Source organism: Boleophthalmus pectinirostris, unplaced genomic scaffold (genome assembly GCF_026225935.1).
Source record: "Boleophthalmus pectinirostris isolate CB_2022bp ecotype Guang Dong unplaced genomic scaffold, ASM2622593v1 HiC_scaffold_20, whole genome shotgun sequence".
NCBI classification, from domain to species: domain Eukaryota; kingdom Metazoa; phylum Chordata; class Actinopteri; order Gobiiformes; family Gobiidae; genus Boleophthalmus; species Boleophthalmus pectinirostris.
This window is the reverse complement of record NW_026571153.1, coordinates 3,813,846-3,832,157: the sequence shown is the minus strand read 5'-3', so window position 1 is coordinate 3,832,157 and position 18,312 is coordinate 3,813,846. Positions and strand designations below refer to the sequence as shown.

The 18,312-nt window shown below is 39.4% G+C and overlaps 1 protein-coding gene across 2 annotated transcripts in view; it reads right to left on the bottom strand.

Moving 5' to 3' along the window:
• LOC110175044 (equilibrative nucleoside transporter 2) overlaps positions 1–18,312 on the bottom strand; it is a 66,066-nt gene that overhangs the window by 11,510 nt on the left and 36,244 nt on the right. The window contains exons 5-8 of one of the 2 annotated variants that reach the window (XM_055156537.1): positions 8,558–8,697; positions 6,703–6,837; positions 918–1,015; positions 752–821 (exon numbers count right to left, since the gene is read on the bottom strand). In XM_055156537.1, coding sequence (XP_055012512.1) covers positions 752–821; positions 918–1,015; positions 6,703–6,837; positions 8,558–8,697 — 443 coding nt within the window. The remainder of the gene's footprint in view (positions 1–751; positions 822–917; positions 1,016–6,702; positions 6,838–8,557; positions 8,698–18,312) is intronic. The other variant, XM_055156536.1, reaches the window with a different exon arrangement.

The following is an 18,312-nucleotide window of genomic DNA, read 5'->3' as shown; positions in this document are numbered from 1 at the left end:
GCAGCGTAAAAGTTTGATATAATCTCGGGTGAACGGGCGGGTGCGGGAAGGTGTGGACCTGTACTGGGCGGGTGCGGGTCTCCAAAAATGGACTCGTGCAAGACTCCATTACGAAATAAATGAAAAAAGTGTGTGGTGAGGGGTTTTACAGACTTAAAACAGATAGAATAATTGTAAAATATAAAGTTGACTACTTTGTGGATTTCACCTAGGGTTATTTTTAGAACGACACCGCGTGATAAACGAGGGAACACTGTAAAACATAAAATGAATAAAATAGTTTGAACATGAAGTAAGGCAGAAAAACATAAATGTATCCAAAATAAACTATATATCCAGCTGCTCTACAATCTCTACATTTAAAAAAAACTATAATATACTTATTTATATACAAAATAGCCCAAAATAAACTTTGTTAAGCTTATCGTTTCAACTCGTTTCTATGAGTTTGGAGATCGTTTGACACACAAATTGAAATCGTGATCAAAGTTCAATTAATTGCACAGCCAGTTAAAGAATGTTTGATCCTAGTTCTGATTTTAAAGTTTAAATAAAATTAAAGAAATATAAAAAATGTCTTCACAATTTGTCAAAATGAGTGTACTTTCTAATAAATATTAAAATAACATCTTGAAGTTTAGTTAGACACTCAGAGAGACACTTCAATACCAAAATATGTCTAAAATGTGGAATAATTTCAATGTGTTATTTATTTTGAGTAAGTAAAGAAAACAAGGCTGTAACTGCGCACCTTTCAGTAGCTCGTCTGTTGTTCCCGGTTCATACTTGCTGCTTTTGTCCAAATAAAACTGTGCGAATTCCTGCCAAAAAAAGCAAAAACAAGACAGACAGGTTGAGTGACGTATTCAGAGGAAAACGATGGAACCTATGAAGAGGAAATAGTTCTGGGGACTGACCAGACGAGGCAGGACCAGGTAACTGATGAGGGTCACCAGGGTCCCCACACATGGAGTGATGAAGTATCCCAACGCAGCGGTTTCAGAGTCTGTGTCACCTGAAAAAAAAAAAAAAAAAAAAAAAAACAGCTTAGTTACATGTAGGGCTGGGTATCATTAAGAAGCTGCCGATACGATATATACCTCGATACCTAGGCCACGATACGATACATATTTTGATACAGTGAATATGGTTCAATAAAAACAATGGCTAAATCGTGGCTGTGATACTAAAAGTCTTTGTTAAACCACTTCTTGTGCAAAGTGAAACAAAAACATTTTAATCCTCAAAACAGTGAAAATGTCAAATGTGTCGCATGCACTGAAAAAAATAAAACCTAGCCAAGTTAAGATGACTTGAATTAAGAAAATTTTACCATAATCTGAGTAAATTCCACTTGACAAGTTAAATTATCCATCAGCGGAACATGATTTTTTGTACTTAAAATATGAAAACACAACTTGCTATATAAATAAGAAAAATGGCAATCCTTAAAATAAGAAATGAAATCGAATGTCGCTTAAATTTAGAAAAACACTTATTGCATTGACAGAGTGGACTCAGATAAAGTCAAATGTTCTTACTTTTTATTTTAACTCACTTTTTTGCTGTGTGAATGAGTTTCCTTCCACTAAACAAGCAACAAAACTTTAGCTGTAACAAAATTATTTAGTAAAATACACCAAAAATACTCGATACGCGATGTATCGATACAGCAGCCCACAATATCGATACTGTATCATTACATTAAACGATACGCTATATCAATATTTCAATATTTTTGCACAGCCCTAGTTACATGTGACGTATTAGGGATAGGCTCATATTGTTTGAGTTGAAATCAATATCTGCTGCTGTGGCCAATCAACAATATTTGTCAAAGGCGATTTTTAGCTTTGAAAATCAATTAATTATTAATTATTACAAAAGGTGAAAAGTACAACAAAATGTGTTTATCTGGAATATAAAACAATTAGCTACATGTTATTACTGTATTATTTTTCTATTTTATTTTGACTGAAGTGTCACTGAGTGAAAATGATGTCATACACATGCCACACCTGGTACCAGTGGTGCTGTTAATAATATTTAATAATGCAGATCTCGTCACCGTTTTTTTTTTTTTTTTTTTGCAAGGTAAACATAACTTTAAATTTTTAGCCATAAGATTTGGGTGAGAATTATTAGAATAACTTGGTCTCAGAATTCAAAAGTGTGTGTGTATTCTGCGGTGTGTGTTGTTAGTAGGGATGGGCATGATTAGTTGATTAATCGATAATTGATCATTAAGAATTTCATCGATTACGTTCATTTTAATTGACAAACCGAATGTAGGTTGCTGTGTGTATCGTGACCAAACAGGTGTGTACATGTGTCTCTGCATCAGAAGGAGCGAGACACAAACAGTGGGTCAGTCTGCAACGTACCGAAGCACAAATGTGGATTTAACGATGATTTGTACAAGAAATTCCACACTTTCCGTTGCGTTCGGGACAAGTGTGAGTCCATGTGCACAGTGAACAAAGCAGCACATATGTGTCGGTGTCCAGTGGGAAAAAGTTCACCAGGACACAGAAAACATGAAAGTTTTGCCAGGTGAGAGTCGCTCAATGTGGATGACGAGGTCCCACCTCCCTCCCCCCGTACGGTGTCCTGGTTTTGACAAACACAAATATGGTCACACTAACCTGTATTCACCTGAGTCGTGCCGCATCAGCGACACAAGAGCCGTTTTTTTTTCCTTTGCTTAGTTTATGCAAATTAGTCATGAGGTTTTAAGTTTCGTTTCTGTGACACTTTCACAAATCTGAATTAAACACATTATAATGTCAAACGGGCTGATGTGGCTCTAGAGTCGTTACGGTTTATATGTTGTAAAGTTGAATTTATTTATGCAGATTAGTAGTGCAGATAGTAATAATAATAATGATCATTTTAATATAAAAACATTAATGATTAATCAATAATCGATTGTTAATTCTCCCAACGATCGATTAAGAAAATTTAATCGTATGCCCATCCCTAGTTGTTAGCATTAGCATTAGCAGAGTATCTCTGTTGCTGGGCGACAGGAGCGGCCCTGTAGGCTACACCTGTCACATTTTGGCAATGGTCTTGTGTTCCGTGGAGGCAAGTTCGAGGGCTGTGACGGAGTCGTAACTTCATTGTTTTCCAAAAGCAGTGGTTTGTTTGTCCACGTGACAACACAACACCAGCATTCTCAGATTTCTCCACTCTGGAACCAGTTCTCAAAAAACACCGTTTTCACCCACCCAAAACTCCGGCTCCGTGTGGACGAAAGACCAAACTTATAAAAACTTCACTGTTTTGACCAAAAACCATTGTCGTGTCGACAGGCCCTGATACTTGAACAATTATATCACCTTCCTTATCTCATGTTATTGTTTTTGTCATTTTAATATATATATTTATGTTTTGACTCTGTCTAATAGGTTTATAACAGTTTATGTATTTTTATGGGGAAAAACTATAACTAATAATAACATGGACGGAATAAGCTCGAGAACGAGGCTGAACATGTAGGTTACGCAAACATGTTTATTTTTGCTGCAGCGCGTCATTTTCCAAGAATATTGACTTTAAACACTGAACTAAAAATGTTTCTCTCAGGACTAAACAAAGCAAACAAAGCTACTACACGATGCTGTTGTATTTGGACCCCTGCTGTTCAGGACAATGAGACAATGGACAAAGTGAAATATGACATAACCAAAAACAGGACGTGTGAACAGCTCAATTCAAGCGCAATCTGAGACGGCGTAAATCACTACAAACGTGTTCTGAAATTCATGGGATCTTTGTATGTTTTTGAGTTCAGAATTCAGTCTCTTAAACGATAAATCCCCCTGGAGTTGTTTACAAAGTGCACTGAAAGGGCCCAAATAACGTCCTTTTCTGATCTCTTATAATCGTCAAAAACACACCTCAAGTTTTGTTTCATTTCACACATGTATGAATTCACAGACGCGACTCGACTGTCATCACTTCACAGGTATTGTTTACTGAGCAGAAGAAATATTGATCAAGATGCCGGACTTTTGCACCGCACACTCCACGGACTGAACCAGGACTGAACCAGGACTGAACCAGGACTGAACCAGGACTGAACCAGGACTGAACCAGGACTCACTGTCGGGACGGGCTCATAGGTGCGCCCGTGTAGACCGTTGGGTGACCGAAGGAGAAAAGACTGGTGCAGAGCTCTGCCCTACACAGGTAAACTCAGCTGTTCTCTCAAGTCCAAGATTAGTCCTGGTTCAGTCCTGGTTTATACCTGGTTTAGTCCTGGTTAAGTCTTGGTTTAGTCCTGGTGTAGTCCTGGTGCAGTCCTGGTTTAAGCCAGGAGTAGTCCTAGTTAAGTCCTGGTTTAGTCCTTGTTTAGTCCTGGTGTAGTCCTAGTTAAGTTCTGGTTTAGTCCTGGTTAAGTTCTAGTTAAGTCCTAGTTTAGTCCTGGTGTAGTCCTAGTTAAGTCCTGGTTTAGTCCTTGTTTAGTCCTGGTGTAGTCCTAGTTAAGTTCTGGTTTAGTCCTGGTTAAGTTCTAGTTAAGTCCTAGTTTAGTCCTGGTGTAGTCCTAGTTAAGTCCTGGTTTAGTCCTTGTTTAGTCCTGGTGTAGTCCTAGTTAAGTCCTGGTTTAGTCCTTGTTTAGTCCTGGTGTAGTCCTAGTTAAGTTCTGGTTTAGTCCTGGTTAAGTTCTAGTTAAGTCCTAGTTTAGTCCTGGTGTAGTCCTGGTGTAGTCCTAGTTAAGTTCTGGTTTAGTCCTGGTTATGGTCTGGTTTAGTCCTGGTTATGTTCTGGTTTAGTCCTGGTTTAGTCCTGGTTTAGTCCTGGTGTAGTCCTAGTTAAGTTCTGGTTTAGTCCTGGTTAAGTTCTAGTTAAGTCCTGGTTTAGTCCTGGTGTAGTCCTAGTTATGTTCTGGTTTAGTCCTGGTTAAGTTCTAGTTAAGTCCTGGTTTAGTCCTGGTGTAGTCCTAGTTATGTTCTGGTTTAGTCCTGGTTAAGTTCTAGTTAAGTCCTGGTTTAGTCCTGGTGTAGTCCTAGTTATGTTCTGGTTTAGTCCTGGTTAAGTTCTAGTTAAGTCCTGGTTTAGTCCTGGTGTAGTCCTAGTTATGTTCTGGTTTAGTCCTAGTTCAGTCCTAGGTTCAGTCCTAGTTTAGTCCTGACCCGCCCGTGTCATTAATCACTACCCGCCCACATACCTGTCCGTAAAATTCCAGAACATTAAAACCCGCCCGTTTCAATAGCTACGTGCCCGCGAGTACCCGCCCCGGTGCAGGACTCTGTGTCACACGCCACTATTCGGCCTCACTTTTAACTCACCCCACCAAACGCAGACTATTCAGTTGACGAATATTCGGTACATCCCTAAACAAAATTATAAAATGACTTAAAGATCACAAGAATCGTAAATGTAACCACAAAACTAAGAAAATATACAATTCCATTTTTCCCCAAATTAAGCAGCTCTACCATGAACACTGCTGTTTTACTTTTAAGTGGAGAGTTTAAAGTCTCATAGGCGACGTTCAGACTGCAGGGCTTAACGCTCAATTCGGATTTTTTTTGGTGAAATCCAATGTTTTTTGCGAGGTCGTTCACATTTCCAGTTAAATGTGACTTGTATGTGACTCCAGTGTGAACATTAAACGGCCCAAAAGTGTCCCACATGTGACACTGGAGACACGACGACGTCAACCGCAGCGAGCGTCTCTGTGTTTACAGAAGTTGTCCAAACATGGACGCAGCATCGAGCACCTGGAGATTTTAAAAGTTCCTCTCGTACCGGAGCCAGAACATGAACAACTTACTTGTTTTAAGGAGGAGATTGAGAAGGACGAGGTTTTTGGTCGTGGTGTTTTGTGGTTCAGTCTGTTGAAAGGAACGTGTGGATGTGGAGACGGAGCCAAGAGTGGTGAGTGGTGATGTGCTTCACTTCAGTGACACAGAGTTCATTAACAATTTTCGCCTGCTTCAGCGCAGAATAGTGACGTTTGTGTCTTGTTGATAACGTGTAGGTCGAATAAATGCGCTTTGGCCGTTCACAGTGAAGTCACATGTCAAAAGATCAGATATGTATCGGTTTCAGGACCACATATCCAAGTGTCCTGGGTCACATTTGAAAAAATCGGATCTGCGTGGTTCAGACTGTCATTAAAAGATCAGATACAGGAACATAGGGGCCAAAAAATCTGATTTGGGTCACTTCAGGCTGCAGTCTGAACGTAGCCATCTTGTCTGGCTTTTAACACCGTGTGAGTTGTGTGATCCTCTGTCTCCTTTATTTATTTTACTTATTTGCTGCTATTTTATGATTTTTATTTGATTTGACTGGTTTTATTGTTTTGGGACAGGTATGATCACGTTTTGGCAATTTATCTTATTGTGGTCTTCATTTTCCGATCTCAGTGCAGCACTTTGGAAACTGCTTTGTGTGTAAAACGTGCTGCAGAAATAACGTGGGTTTGGATTTAAACACCCCCTTCCTTTCTGACATGTACACACGAGTCGTCAGCACTTACAGCAGAAGCGCTTATAAGGAAATGCTCGTTCTGTATGTGTGTATTTGCCCTGGCGTCTGGCTCCGTGCCCACTTCGGAGGGCATAAAGCTGCTCTGTGCGAGTGGGAAGTGTGTGAACATTGCGGCTCGATTCGTATTGACTGTGAGGTGTTCCTAGGCAACGGCAGGATTAGAGTTTGTGTTTGTGTGTGTGCGCGTTTGTGTCTTACTGGCGATAGCGAGCAGCATGGCGACGGCCGCAAAGGTCCCCGCCAGGCCCTGCCCGCTCATGAAGATGGCGCTGTACTTCTGAGGCAGCAGACCCACGAGCCCGAACAGACTGCCCTGGAGAACGGCACCGAACGCTGCGGGAGGCAAAAGGAGAGATTAACCAAGAAAAAAAAAAACGAAGACATGGTAATGATAAGCACATTAGAGCTGTTTTTTTTTTTCCCCCTCCTTCCTTTAGATCTGTACAAATATGTTTTTTTATTTATGTTTAAGGAAATCACAATCGCATTAGACAAGCCAGATGTATTGCTTTGAGTGTTTTAGGAGCAGTGTTGGGAAGGTGACTTTTAAAATGTAATCCCCTACAGATTACAGATTACATACACCAACATGTAGTTTGTAACGAAATCCATTAAATTACTTAAAGTGAGTAACGTAATCTGAATACTTTGGATTACTTGATTTGCTGTAGAGAAGCAAAGACGAGGAAATCTTCACATAAGATGTTTTGTCTGATAAAAGAAAATAAAAAGCCCAGACTTTACTGAACCAAATTAAAAATATTATTGATAGAAGACGATGAGCACAGCATGATTTAGTCCTGTTAAATCCTGTTTTAGTCCCGGTTTAGTCCTGGTTTAGACCTGGATTAGTCCTGTTTTAGTCCCAGTTTAGTCCCGTTTAGTCCCGGTTTAGTCCTGGTTTAGTCCTGGTTTAGTCCTGGTTTAGTCCTGGTTTAGTCCTGGTTAGTCCTGGTTTAGTCCCGGTTCAGACCCGGTTTAGTCCTGGTTAAATCCTGTTTTAGACCTGGTTTAGTCCTGTTTTAGTCCAGTTTAGTCCCGGTTTAAGTCCCGGTTTAGACCCGATTTAGACCTGGTTTAGTCCTGTTTTAACCTGGTTTAGTCCTGGTTAAATCCTGTTTTAGACCTGGTTTAGTCCCGGTTTAGATCTGGTTTAGTCCCGGTTTAGACCTGGTTTAGTCCAGTTAAATCCTGTTTTAGTCCTGGTTTAGACCTGTTTTAGTCCAGTTTAGTTTTAGTCCCGGTTTAGACCTGGTTTAGACCTGATTTAGTCCTGGTTTTAGTCCTGGTTTATCCCAAAATTTTAAAACAGGAAAATCCCGCCATGTAATCCATTTATTTCAACCAAGTAACTGTAATCCAATTACCACTCACTGAAACAGTAACTGTAACTGAATACAGTTACTCATCATTTGTGAATGTGGGTGAATAATTGTAAGTTTGTTTTCTTATTTCCTACGAGGACGACTCAAATATACATTGATTAATAATGTGTTTAATGCAGCGCTGTGCACATTTGTTTACGTTTTACAGAAACTAAACTTAAAACGAGGGCTGGTGGGAGTAAAGCAAAGTTTAGTGACTCAACAGGTACTATGGAATTATTCTGAACAACTGTCAGAAAACTTTGATTAAGAATGTGATTTTCGATACAGTAAAACACCTTGACAGCTCAACTTTTTTTGGGAAGAATCATAAGACCATTTGGTTTTGACTGGGTGCAGAGAATAAATATTATGAGAAAACTGAAGCTTGTAAGAAGCTCCATCTATTGACCAAATAATACAAAACTATCGACCAAAAAAAAAAAAAAAAAAATGTAATTACTGATTAAAAAAAGCTCCTGTCTCTGAGTAAAGAATCTTTCAAAAAACGCTTGAAACATTTGTGCAAAGAAGAGGGTAAAAACTGTGTTGGAAATCATAATAAAATGTATGTACTGTGATATTTTCCTAGGTAAAACTGAACTTATTTTAATATTCCCGCAAAAAAACAACCAAACATCTCATTAAACGTTTTCTCTCGTGAAATGTTCGAGTGACTTGTGGCTTACAGTTGATGAACCAGATGGTGGCCATGGTGACGGAGAAGAAGCGATCCTCCTCCATGGGCACTTTAACCAGCGCGGCGGTGAGGAGGAAGAGGAGAAAGATGAAGACCAGACTCCCCGCGATCCGCTTCATCTCAGAGATCCTACAACACACAACATCAAACACCAGATTTATTCAGAGCAGGAGTCGGCAGCCGCATGTGGCTCTTTCATCCTTCTGTTGTGGCTCTTTAATAAATAATGAGGATTTAATAACAACAAAACAAGGGCCCGAACTTGTTTAATTTACACAACAGTCGTGATTAGACAAATGATAATCAAATATGACAACAGCTTTTTGTGAACTGAATAAAACTGTCGGAACATTCTTGCTGCATTACAACTTTTCCACACAGACAGACAGATTTTTTGTGTAGAAAAGTTGAAATACAGTTTGTCTCATTTTAAAATAACAAACCAGATCTTTGGCATTTTTTGCCCGGATGACCTGAAACTTGGCACTGCACACACCCGCACCATTAGGATGACACCTTCCAAGTTTGAGATCAGTCGGATGAGCGGTTCAAAAGTTATATGTGGAATAGACAAACCAACAAACCAACAGGAGGACTTAGGCTACGTTCAGACTGCAGGGCTTAACGTTCAATTCCGATTTTTTTGTGAAATCCGATGTTTTTGCGACCTCGTTCACGTTTCCAATTAAATGCGACTTGTATTCGATCCCGCATGTGCACTTTAGACACGACGACGTCAACCGCAGCGAGCGTCTCTGTGTTTACGGAAGTTGTCCAAACATGGACGCAGCATCGAGCACCTGGAGATTTTAAAGTTCCTCTCGTACCGGAGCCAGAACATGAACAACTTACTTGTTTTAAGGAGGAGATTGAGAAGGACGAGTTTTTTTGGCCGTGGTGTTTTATGGGGCAGCGGCAGCGACGTCCGTTGAAAGGAACGTGTGGATGTGGAGACGGAGCCAAGATGGTGAGTGGTGATGTGCTTCACTTCAGTGACACAGAGTTCATTAACAATTTTCTCCTACTTCAGCGCAGAATAGTGACGTTTGTGTCTTGTTGATAACGTGTAGGTGGATGAATGCACTTTGACCATTCACACTGAAGTCACATGTCAAAAGATCAGATATGTATCGGTTTCAGGAGCACATATCCAAGTGTCATGGGTCACATTTGAAAAAATCGGATCTGTGCCGTTCAGACTGTCATTAAAAGATCAGATACAGGAACATAGAAGCCAAAAAATTGGATTTGGGTCACTTCAGGCTGCAGTCTGAATGCAGCCTAAGACAGATGTTTCTTGCATTAATAAATAGATGTATTTGTATTTTAGTTTGTTCGTTTTTAGAAGTAATTCTAAATTTGTAGATAATGGTAATCTTGTAACATTAAAATAAAACATTTTACCGTATTTTCCGGGCTATTAGACGCACTCTTAAGCCTCTAACCCCATGTCCCAGCATGACTTCAATAAACTACAAAGCCGCAAACACACAATGAGCAGACAGCGACTGCACAGAGAAAAACACCCACAGACACACTCATCACTCCACGCCGACGAGGAACTGAACGGAGGAACAAACCGAAAAAACGAGCGCGACGTGCCGCTTCTAGACACGACTGAACAACTGAGTCACTGCGAACACGCCGACAATCCGTTGGTCCCAGACAGCACCCTCCCTACACGCCACAACTGAACAAAGCCCAGAGTCACCGTGAACGAACAAACAAACAAAACCACTCACCCATCACACTGTTGGGTTTCCTTTAAAGTCCCACGCGGTTTATTTGTGAAAAAAGTTCAAAAATAGACCATTTAATGACAGTGCGCCTTATAATCCAGAGCCCCTAATAGATCGTAAAATACGGTAAATATTTTTGTCACTCAAAATAAGTGTCACAGCTGCCGATGTGCAATACCTGGCGCACATCTGGCAACCCAGACTTACCGGCACCTACACCAGCAGCGTGTTTTATTGAGCTTTTCGACCCCTGGTGCCACCTAGTGTCTCCTTTCAATTTCATCTCTCTCCAGCGATTAGGTCAGGAATCAGAATACACTAGACGGTTCACAAAAACTCCAGAAGTGCGAGTTCGGGCACCAGCCAATCAGCAAAGAGCCATACATTCTGTGTTGGCAACGATTCCCGAGATCGAGGATTTAAAGCCGGAACAAAGAGAATGTTTGGTGAATTTTATCAAGGGGAAAGATGTTATTGTCCTTCTTCCTACGGGATTTGGCACATTACAAATGTCACGACCAAACAGCAGCGATTGTTTAAATAAAAAAAGTACCAGGCTACAGTCGAGCAAACGAATCCTGATGCTGCGAGGTCACGCGGTTTCTACGAAGTGAATCAGGCGAGGTAAATGACGGACAAATCCAAGAAGTTTTTGAAGAAAACAGAACAGAATTTAATGCTAAGTGGGCAGATTCATTTTCTTTCACGGCTGATGAGACGGAACACAGAAGCAGACGGTGTTTTTGGTTCGCTGTGGGTGGGTAATTTAAGTTTGGATTTTTATTTTGTACAAAGAGGACTCAGAGATGGATGAAGAGTATTTCATTTAAAAGTAAGCATCAATCAAGTGTCTTTTTTTCAGAGTTCAGAATGTTTTTGTTACATGCAGAAATAAAACTCCTCTGTAGCATTTCATTGATTTCACAAAAGTCTTTTATACAGAGAATACAAGTAATCAAAAGAGCTGCAGTGTTCTCTTGATTTTAGAGTCAAGGCTCTGGGTGTTTTCTTCTCTGTGGAAGACGCTCCAAATGGCTTTCTGAGTATTTAACGTTGTCGACCCTTGATTTAAACATTATTTTAAAAATGGACTGACATAAAAAATAGCTCCTCTTGCAGCAAACGTTCCACTTGGTAATGGATTTTTTGGCGCTTTCTGACCTGGCTCGAGTTTCGGTCTGTTGTCGCCAAAAGTTTCCACTCCACAAAAAGTAATATTCCAAATTTAGCCAATGTTCCGGCGTGAATCATTAATGACACTTGACCTTTTAACACGGACGAGGGAGTTAATAAACGAACTAGCCGAGTGTAAATAATTGCTCTCTCAAGGTCACCACATATGGTAATGTGATGGACTATTGATACTTTGACGCTGAGGTCACCAACAGTCCCTGGAGGTGTGATGTTAACTGTAGGCACTGCTCTGTCTGAGGCTTTATTAGACTTTAATTTGTGTTTTACTTGAGCACAATCCAAACATAAAAAAAGTTATTTAGCTGGAACTAGAACAGGTGAGCTGCTTTGTGCTGTTATTAGGGCTGGGTAAGTTGCCGATACGATACATTTGGGTCCAGTCAAGTGGTAACGGAGGGAAACAGGGGCAGATTTTTTACATTCAAATGTCTCTTATTCAGAAACTAGAGGAACTATTGAAATAAGTAAAGTATCAGAATGTAGGAAAGAGTTACACTCCAACAGGGTCAAGTTAAACCTGTGATATTCTTTCAAGTTGTTGACAAAAAATAAAAAAACTCATGTCGGTAACGGAGGGAATGAAATATGCAGCACTAAATCCAAACAGTGATAACTCTTGGTTCTCACTTACATCCTTAACAAACTGGTTTGAATATTTGCTTCATATAGTTTTCTACCATATGGTACAAGATTAGGTTGAAAAACCTCTTACTTTTTGACTAATGAGATTTTATATGAAGAAAGGTCATGGTAACGGAGGGAAAAGTAACGGAGGGAAAATTGTGCAAACAAGTAGAAGGTGCATGATTTTACATCATTTGTCGCTTTTTTTCTTCTGAATACTTTAATATTACTTCAAAATGAAAGGAAACTATTTCTATAAAATATGTCAGTCCTTCCAAGCAAATTTTTATAATTTTAAATACATTTTTTTTTTAAAATCATGTACCTTCATCAACAGATGGAATAACACAAGATATGATGAAATACATCCATTTATTTACATGATTTTTGGGTCTTTGAAATTTGGGAAATAATTTTTGTTCCATGTTTCATACATGGTCTGTTTAAAACATATGGAACTTTAGAACCAAAAATGGAACAGAAAAAAGGTCAACAGTTTCATAAACTAGAGTACATATGTATCTGTTCAATACATTTTTATATCAGATGCATTAACTTGAATTTTTGGCCTTGTTGTTTACTTCTGCTTGACTGGGCCCATATCTCGATGTAGTGAGTGTTCAATTCGATACGATATATTTCAAATCGATTCGATACGGTTCAATAAAAATAAAGGCTAAATCGTGGCTGTGATACTAAAAGTCTTTGTTAAATCACTTCTTGTGTAAAGTTAATACCATGTTCTCACTCTTTATCACTGACAATATTTAAAAAATTTTCCAAGACTTTTTCATGACCTAAAGTGAATTTTCCATGACTTTACGGCACCTACACGTGTAGAATTGATCAGACTTTTAGGTCTAAATATGAAATGTTAACCCTTTCCACCCACCTTATGGTTTGCGATTATAGTTTTTAACATTTAAAATCCTGTCAGTGTATTTATTATTTATTTATTGTCATCTCTTTTAAACAAAAGGCACAGACGTTCAGAAATAAGTAAGAAATAATATAGTCTAATGAGAACTTAACTGAGCGCTGGAGTTGCGTGAAAGAAATACTAAAATTCCATTATTTTCTAGGTCTCGAGAATTAAATTTTTAATTTCCATGACTTTTCCAGAATTTCCATGACCGTGGGAACCCTGTTAATACGAAACACGCCTACTTTAATCATATACGTCAAATGTGTCGCATAAACAAGTTTCCTTTCTCTAAACAAGCAACAAAACTGTAGCTGTAACAAAATAATTTAGTAAAATAAACCAAAAAATCCTCTCTGCGATATATCGATACAGCAGCCCATGATATCGATACAGTATCATCGCATTAAACGATACGATATATAAATATTTTGATACTTTTGCACACCTCTAGCTGTTATGCAGCATTTTATTGAATGTCAGTAGTCGATAAATCTCAGTCAGTTCTCCAGACATCCGTTGTAAATGCGTTATGTAATGGGAAAACACCGTTATTCACAGTTTTCATTTTGTCTTGTTTGTTTTATATCCTGTTTTGAAGAAAGCCGCTCTTCTTCTTTTAGGGAGTAACTGTCCTTGCGTATGTTTGTTTTGGAGCATCACGACCCAGCACAGACGCAGACATTTCCTTTCTTTTTTCATAACACTTGAGTTCAAAGTTACAACCCTGCACTGAACAGACTCGTCCTCTGCCCCTCTTCGCAAAGATAATAAATAAACATTTACTTTGTGGCTTCAACGGATGTTTATTATTTAAAAAGTAAATTTTCCACGACATTTCAGGAAAAATACGGATGCCCAAGGAAGATTATAACGTCCAACCAACTCCGTCTGCACTAAACTAGCCCGTTTGTGTGTTTCTGAACCCCGATTTGGATTTGATTGGCCGTTCCGTTGCACTTTCTCGAGATGGACGTCGGTTTTCCCCCCGAGTCCCGAGAACAACAGAATGCAGCATTAAACAATTCTCTCTCACATAAAATTACAATTAGCCAACAGTTTTTCAGTAGCCACTCACAGCTTTTTGTTGAAAATCAAACTCCTAGACGCTCGTGTTGATCACAGGCTCCTGAAAATGCTCGTGTGTTCATTAGAATTTTCCCCCCCGAGAGGATCTTAAAACGTCGTCAGTGTCACCATGGTAACGGACGAACCTTTCGCCAATACAGATGCACGCAGAACACCCCCAGCCCGACGCCACTGCGGAGAATCAATATTTTTGGCTGATGGGACCCACTTGTCTCCTGCGGCTGATTTAAGGGTCCACTTAAGTTAATGAGAAAAACTGGGATCAGGAGAAGATTAAATGAGTCTCTGCAGATCGTCAGTTCAGCCTGAGATTTTCTTACGGTCTGAAGAGGAGACGACGACATGTTTAGTTCTGACTCCAGCAATGATAAACATGTTCCTCTTCAACACGAGAAAGCATGTGTTTATTTAGTTTTTAGTTTATAGTTTTTGTCATTTTGAGGGACTGAATAGCCAGCACATTATTAACAATATAAAAATAAGACATAATAAAATATAAGACTAACACACACAAAAGTAAAAAAAACCACCACCACACAACAAAACAAAACAAATGAACAATAAATAAATGAAAAGAAGAAGGGTGGTGCAAAAATAATTAAATATTGATATATCTTATTGTTTAGTGTGATGATACAGTATCAATATCGTGAGCTCCAGTATCGATATATCGCCAAAAGTATTTTTTTGTATATTTTACCAAATTATTTTGTTACAGCTACAGTTTTGTTATTTGTTTAGAGGAAGGAAACTCGTTTATGCGACACATTTGACATTTTCACTGTTTTGATGATTAAACTGTTTGTGTTTCATATGAACTTTGCACAAGAAGTGGTTTAACAAAGACTTTTAGTATCACAGACATGATTTAAACCAGGAGTGTCAAACTCATTTTGGTCCGGGGGTCGTATCCAACCGACTTTGATCCCAAAGGGGCCGGATCAGAAAACTCATGTCATATAAACCCCAAAAATAACAATAAGTTCAAATATTTGTGCAGAGAAACACAAATCTATTACAGAAATCTTTTTTAATTGATGAATTCTTTCTTTTACAAAATATTATAATATTATGAACAACCTGAAACTTTAAGAAAAATGTAATTTTAACACAATGTTTTAACATGAACTTGTATGTAAATAGGAATAAGTCAATTTTTCTTAGAAAATCCTGCACTCGGCTCCACTTTTCTCATGTTGGACATTTTTCTGATGAGGGTGTCACGGTCAACAGTCAAAACAATCGTCCTTTAAGAGCGTTTGGAAAGAGACAAGTCTTCATTTGTGCTGCTCTGGTGGGAGGGGCCACGTACAGAGACGCTGGAGACGCTGCTGTGATAAACACCACAGAAAATTAACAAGATTTTAATAGAAAATATATTCTAGCTGAGGGCCAGATTAAAGGTCTTGGAGGGCCAGATCCGGTCCCCAGGCCGTATGTTTGACACCCCTGATTTAGAGGAAGGAAACTCGTTTTGATGATTAAAATGTTTGTGTTTCATATGAACTTTGCACAAGAAGTGGTTTAACAAAGACTTTTAGGATCACAGCCATAATTTTGATATTATTTTTTATTGAATCGATTTCAAATATATCGTATTGAACAATAAATTCACTGTATCGAGGTATGTATCGTATCACAACCTCTTACCCAGCCCTGGGGGGTTGTGTGTAGTACAGCAGTACAGTAGAGTTTCTCAGTGCGGTGTTTGCATGTGTGTATTTACATTTTAGGGCGGACAGATCAAATTTGCATTTACAAATTTTCTGTTGGTCCGTGTACAATTTGTTCTTTTGAATTTCAATTAAGAATGAAACACAATAAAATGGAAAAACAGTTTGTTGTTTTAGTGTCAAACAAAAAAACAGATTTTGACCTCTATTTCCAATATTTAAAGTTTATTTCAAATAACACCAATCAAAAAACAGTCCTGGTGCCTATTTTAATTTAGATATTTTATTCTCTCTGGTTTATTTGCCCCGGAAGTTCTGCTGCTGAAGGACTTACCTGAAAAATCGTTGCAGTTTTGTGGACAAACCTGTCTCTTCTTTTATAGCAGCGCGTTTACGTTCGTGTTTTAGAAAATCATTGTTGAACTGAATGACGAGAAACTGAAGCAGCGATAAACTCTCCTTTGTTTCAGCACTGACACCGAACACACGACACGTTAAGCAGCAGAACTTATAATAAAATAAAAGAATAAGAATCAAAGAAAATAGGCAGAGGCAGTTTTTTGATTGGTGTTATTTGAAATAAACTTTAAATGAAATATTGAAAATCGAGGTTGAAATCAGTTTTTTTGTTTGACACTAAAACGGAAAAATGAAATAAACAGTTTTCCCATTTTATTAGTTTTTGTTCTTAATTAAAACTGAAAAGAACGAATGGCACACGGACTTCTGTTCCCTTATGTCTTCTTTTGTTTTCTGTTTTTTTTTTTTTAGAAAGCACAGGTTTATTTTTAAATGACCGTTATTGTGCGCTTTGGGTCTTTGAGGTCATTTAGTCCCTGGGGGGGATGTGACGTTTTAATTAAGGTCGATTTGCCACACAGCAGTAAACAATTCAATCAATTTTGTTTTGCGTACAATGAATTCCTCCTCTTCCATTGTATAAATTTTGAAAAATCAATGTTCACATATGTCTGCTGTTTTGGCTTCACTGAAAGGTGAGAGATTTTCATACCTCAAATACCTACGTCATCCTTTTGAGGTTTGTTAAACAGGTAACACAGCTTAAACCGAGCTGACAAAACTATGTACTAGTGTGAGCTCATGGTGGGTGGTGATGACAGTCATTATGCTCTCTTGATTTCACTTGCCAAAGAAGCTACTGTGTTTTTCGGACAATAAGTGTCACTTTTTTTCATGGTTTGGGTGTTTTCTGCGACTTATATATTAAAATTTTCAGACTGACAGCCACAAGAGGCTCTAGTCTTGTGTGTGAGTATCTGCTGCTCCTGTTCCTCCACTGTCACTTGGCTCTACTGCGCATGTCTCCTGTATAAAAAGCCGCTATCTCGCTGCAAATAGTGAAATATTCAGCCGAAAACGGTAATCGAGCAGCAGAAAGAAAGTTAGGAGAGAGCGAGAAACTTGTGAGGGACTGGCGGAAAGCGGAGATGTGGAGAACAAGCATTTGAATTGATTACAAACTCTTCTACCACCCACAAACTGAAAAATTAAAGCCACATAGTTTAATTTTGTGCAGCGTCAAGCGTTCAAACGGAACTTTATACCGTATTTTTTGGCCTATAAGTCGCACTTTTTTTCATGGTTTGGGTGGTCCTGCGACTTATACTCTGGTGCGACTTGTAAAAATGTTTAGACTGACAGCCGCGAGAGGGCGCTCTAGGCTCGTGTGTCAGTATCTGCTGCTACTATTACTCCTGTACAACTCTCCCTTCACTCTACTGCGCATGTCTCCTGTATGAAAAGCCTGAAATCTGCAGCCGAAAACAGTAATCGAGCAGCAGAAAGAAAGTTTGGAGTGAGCGAGAAACTTGTGAGGGACTGGCGGATAGCGGGGATGGAGAACACAGCTCCAAAGGAACCGGGAGGATGCGCCGTGAAATTTTCCTGAAGTCATTGGATGGATGGACAAAGCCTGGACTTCAGTGACACCGAAACCATCCTGTCGGGATTCAGAAAGACCCGAATAATTCTAACTGGAACTGATGCTGAGTCTGACGACAGTGACACAGAAGAGGAAGCGGCGCAACGTTTAACTCGTGGAACTCGTGGATTATTGAACTTTCTTCACAAATAAACCGCATGGGACTTTAAATGAACCCAACAGTGTGATGGTGAGTGGTTTTGTTTGTTTGTTCGTTCACGGTGACTCTGGGCTTTGTTCAGTTGTGGCGTGTAGGGAGGGTGCTGTCTGGGACCAACGGATTGTCGGCGTGTTCGCAGTGACTCAGTTGTTCAGTCGTGTCTAGGAAGCGGCACGTCGCGCTCGCTTTTTCGGTTCGTTCCTCCGTTCCGTTCCTCGTCGGCGTGGAGTGATGAGTGTGTCTGTGGGTGTTTTCTCTGTGCGGTCGCTGTCTGCTCCGTGTGTGTTTGTGTGTTCTGTGGGTGGTGCGGCTTTGTAGTTTACTGAAGTCGTGCTGGGACACCTGAGTGGATTCGTGTATGGGGCGCTCTGGATTGCGGGGCGCGAGGTCGTTTTTTGATG